The sequence below is a fragment of the Macrobrachium rosenbergii genome, chromosome 26 (genome assembly GCF_040412425.1).
Source record: "Macrobrachium rosenbergii isolate ZJJX-2024 chromosome 26, ASM4041242v1, whole genome shotgun sequence".
Classification (NCBI taxonomy): domain Eukaryota; kingdom Metazoa; phylum Arthropoda; class Malacostraca; order Decapoda; family Palaemonidae; genus Macrobrachium; species Macrobrachium rosenbergii.
Genome location: NC_089766.1, coordinates 16,826,008 through 16,831,007, shown reverse-complemented (window position 1 = coordinate 16,831,007; position 5,000 = coordinate 16,826,008). Strand labels below are relative to the sequence as shown.

The following is a 5,000-nucleotide window of genomic DNA, read 5'->3' as shown; positions in this document are numbered from 1 at the left end:
TGGTCTGGGTATCTTAGCATTCTCCAGAAAAAGAGAGAAAAAAAAAAAAACTCTAACCTTCACTCAGGACACTTTAAATGAACACTCGGAACATTCGCCCGCCATCTGTTCGTCGACATTGAGTTGACCTCACGTAAACAAACGGAGCGTTTAAAATCCATTCGTGGTTTTCCGAGAGGAATCTTTTAAGGCAGAAAAACCACAGCAGCGTCGATGACTGATAGAGGGAGTGATCCAGAGGAGGTGGGGGAAGGGGGAGGGCAGGGGGTGTGAATCCGTTACCGGGAAGGGGGCTTGGGAAACTAGGTTTTTGGAATTTGAAGGCTTGATTACTAGATTTTGTTTCTGTTGTACCAGTTTAGGAAGCAGAATGTAGTCTCTCTCTCTCTCTCTCTCTCTCTCTCTCTCTCTCTCTCTCTCTCTCTCTCTCTCTTTACGGCATCATGGGCCTGCCAGTGTGTTCCGCTAGCTTGCCATGCTGATATAAGCAATAAAAAAATAAGTCTCTCTCTCTCTCTCTCTCTCTCTCTCTCTCTCTCTCTCTCTCTCTCTCTCTCTATGGAATCATGGGCCTGTCAATGTGTAACGCTAGTTTGCCAAATTACTCTGAAGTAATTAAAGTCTCTCTCTCTCTCTCTCTCTCTCTCTCTCTCTCTCTCTCTCTCTCTCTCTCTCTCTCTCTTTGCGGCATCATGGGCCTGCCAGTGTGTTACGCTAGCTTGCCATGCTAATATAAGTAATAAAAAAATAAGTCTCTCTCTCTCTCTCTCTCTCTCTCTCTCTCTCTCTCTCTCTCTCTCTCTCTCTCTCTCTCTTTGCCTTACTTTGTTACATCAGTTTGAGAAATATTATGCAAATGTGATAATTCTCTCTACGTAAAAATTATAATTTTGTTGCTGTTGTTATTATCAATATTCGTAATTTTTACTCATGAACAGCTAAAATAACCTCACCTTGAAAACTGTATATTTAGAAATATAAACATTATACCTAAAAAAAAATACATTTTCCCCTTTGCTTTCATCGGAAATGACAGACTTTTCGGCCGAAAAAAAAAAATAGCCCACCTGGCCAACCAGATGTAACCACTAATACGCACGACTGTTTATTGATGGACTTGCTGTATGACGCACACATGTCACTGACGTGTGATAGACGTGTTTGCGAATTAGGATTTTTGATTTGGTGTTGCGACGCGGATTTTTGGCATTTTGACATTTTAGGTCATTTTACTGCGGCTAAATGTAGTGTGGGTCTTATTCGCTTTGATAGGCGTAATTAGTAAGTGTTGTCTGGTTCTGGTCCTCTCTCTCCTCTCTCTCTCTCTCTCTCTCTCTCTCTCTCTCTCTATCGCTGTATTTTCCGCTGGTCGCTCGATCAATGGTGTTACTGTTATTGTATTTGGATGGGTGATAATCAAGAAAAGCGCTCGAACATGCATGGTGCAAGGCGTGGGGCTAGCAACCTCATCCCAAAGCGATTTGGTGAAAGGCAGAAGGAAAACACTTCCTGGTAATAATAAAAAAGTTCATATATATGTATATGTATAAAATAGATATATATGTAGATATACTGCATATATGATATATATAGATATATATATATTATATATTATATATATATATATATATATATAGTATATATATATATATATATATATATATATATATATATATATATATATATATATATATATATATATATATATATATATATATTGTTAGGAACAATCGTTTGTCGATTGTTCCCTTTAGTGGATAGTTGCCTCCTTTGTTTTTGTTTGTTTTTAATTACTGGCGAGTTGACGTCTGTTGGATGGGGTCAAAGAGTCAGGTTCTGGAGGGCGAAACGACTGGTGGTCCAAGGCAGCAGCGAGTCTAGTTGGGGTAGCAGCATCATTCGTACCTGAGGATTATGGCAGCAGTGGAGAGTGTTTGAGGACGAGATCGGCTCTGTCAGGTCGTCGTTATCGAAGGAGGACGTCAGTACTGCCATAGGGACGAGGTGGTTGTCGTATCGGCTCTGTCTTGATCGTCCGGCATTGAAGTCCTCATTGTTTGAGGAAGTGCTCCCGTTCGCAAAATTTATGTATCACTGTGAAAACGCTGTTAATTTAATTGCATTATGCTACCTGCTTTTACTGTTGTTTTGTCATTTTGTTGACTATTTCGAGTTTGTTACTGATTGTTATTATGCTCCCCACTGTGTCATTTATTATATCATTCATGTATTCTGTTACTACTGTATGCTGCTTTAGGCTAATTTGAGCTGTCTGTTTTGATCTTAAATTGTTGATTTGCCCATTGACTTAGTTTTGATTAATTTGCCTGTTTTAAGTGTACTTTATGTTAATGATTATTTCGTGTGTTTTTCGCCACCCAAAACCTTGACTCACTGTAAATATGTAAATAACTAATTTGTAATAAACTAATATTAAGTCCTTTTTTGTATTTGTTCTGCTCCTCCCTCCTTTGTTTGTCACTCGTCAGTCGTCGATCTCGAGAGGCGAGATCATAAATATATAAATATATATATATATAATATATATATAGATATTATATATATATATATATATATATATATATATATATATATATATATATATATATATATATATATATATATATATATATATATATATATATATATATATATTATATTATATATATATATATATATATATATATATATATATATATATATATATATATATATATATGTATAACATATTTATTATTTTATACATATACATATATATGAACTTTTTTATTATTACCAGTGATAACTGACCAGTCTCTCAGTCTCATAAAGTGCAAGAGCTCAATTAGGGAAAGTGACTTAGCCTCACTGGGCAATATCCGAAGTAATACGGGTAAAACTTGTCTTTATACTTGTGGATATTACTCTGCTCTTACGTTACAAGTCGGTATGGAGTCTGATTTAGTTCAGTTTTTATTATTCTTGGGAAGTAACTGGCATTTTACATGAAATATTTTAATTCCCACTTTTTTCATGAAAGTCCCTTATTTTCTTAATGAAGTATATAAATGAAGTCAGTTTTTGCTGTAACATCTTAAAAAGACACTCAAAAAACTAACGTTACATTAATACAGACTCATAGTTACCTAACCAGGATTCACCTCAAGGTCAAGAAGTGCCTTGTAAAGTCCTAGAAGTTGGTGAGGGAAAGCGTTCTGGAGAATTAAACATTATATCCAAGCTATTACTACCATGGAAAGCTAGACCTTTGAAATTTTCCTTCTTATATCTTGTTGGATTTTCCGTGGCGAGTTCATTTTTCCTTTTATCTTTGGGCCCAGGCCAAATCACAGATAACAATAATACTTTGAAGACTGGGCATGAATAGAAAAGATTATATATCACTTAAAGAAGTGGGTGTCTAGAATTTACGCCCATGTGCAGGGACGTCATTTCAGATTTTTGTTGGGGGGCGGGGGTCTGGCGGCAAAGATGGTTTGGCGAGCGGAGCGAGCCTAAACAGCTGGGGTTTTTTTGATTTTGAGCTATTTTATGTGCTTTTTGAAGCCACATGAGCAAGGTATTTCAGCAAATTAGGCAGACAAACAAACTGTGTGTGATAGAGAAATATAGATAGATAGATAGATAGATAGATACAACTTAATGTGGTGACACATTTGAATTTCGGTAGGAATAATGGAAAACCCGCTGCTGTTATTTTTTGGGGCTTGGGTGTGTGAGGGGGAGGGCAAGTTGAGGCTGGGGGGGCAACTTGAGTCTTGGGGGTAGTCCCCCCCTCCCCATGACGCCCCTGCCCATGTATCCCTTGTCCGCATTTTTGTATGAATCGTCTTGGTAATATGTTTTTGACTTTTGGGAAAACTCTACCAAAATAACACTTAGATAAATAAAAAAAAACTATAAATTAATAAGCGTTCTGTCTGAGCAACAGGTCTGTCTCCGACCTCCAGTGCTTGATATTATTATTATATTGAAGACGACATCTCTTCATCAGAATTAATTATTGTTGTTGGTATCATTTAGCAATGTCAAGGATTACGATTTATGTTATGCCCCTAATTAATCAGGCCGGCCCCGACAATCCTGAGTTAATTAGACTTTATGTCGGAAACGTAGATCGCAGATTGGGATTGGTAATTTGCGCGTGTGTGCATGGCGTGTGTAAGTGTTCGGGAGATTGGTGTGTGTGTTTGTATTCACGCGCACACACACATTTATAAAATGATATATATATAAATATATATATATGTGTATATACTATGTATATATATATAAATATATATGTATGTATGTATGTTAGTAATTTTAATAGCCACAATGCCCTCTTAACTTCCGGAATTCTTCACACTTTTTGGATACGCTTGTCACTACAAAGCCTTAGAGCCAAGTGCAAGAAATATGAAGCAATTTTGATGTCCGGCAGCCAGGAACTGAACCTGCATATATATATATATATATATATATATATATATATATATATATATATATATATATATATATATATATATATATATATATATAAAATATATGAATATATTATATATAAATATATTTATGTATATAAATGTGTGTGTATATATATATATATATATATATATATATATATATATATATATATATATATATGTGTGTATATATATACATACAATTATATTATATTAAAGGGTAACCATTAAATTCACTCACACATACACAGACACACACATACATATATATGTGTGTATGTGTAAGTGAATTTAATGGTTACCTTTTAATATGATATAATTATATGTGTATATATATAGACATATATATAGGTACGTATATATGTATGTTTACAAACACATACACATACACACACGCACACGCACACTTCCTTTCCCTTACAGGCTAATTGTACATTCCAGGCCCTTTTCGAAGCACTCAATGTAATTGCTGTTTTTCCATTTTCCTTTCCTAGCTGTGGTATGACCCTGCCCATTCACAATCCCCCGATGAGCCTTAGGGCTGAGAGCAACGGA

The 5,000-nt window shown here is 35.4% G+C and overlaps 1 protein-coding gene across 1 annotated transcript in view; it reads right to left on the bottom strand.

Moving 5' to 3' along the window:
• LOC136852701 (junctional sarcoplasmic reticulum protein 1-like) overlaps positions 1–1,995 on the bottom strand; it is a 37,171-nt gene extending 35,176 nt beyond the window's left edge. The window contains exon 1 of the mRNA XM_067127615.1: positions 1,906–1,995. Coding sequence (XP_066983716.1) covers positions 1,906–1,995 — 90 coding nt within the window. The remainder of the gene's footprint in view (positions 1–1,905) is intronic.
• Between the last annotated feature and the right edge of the window lie 3,005 nt (positions 1,996–5,000).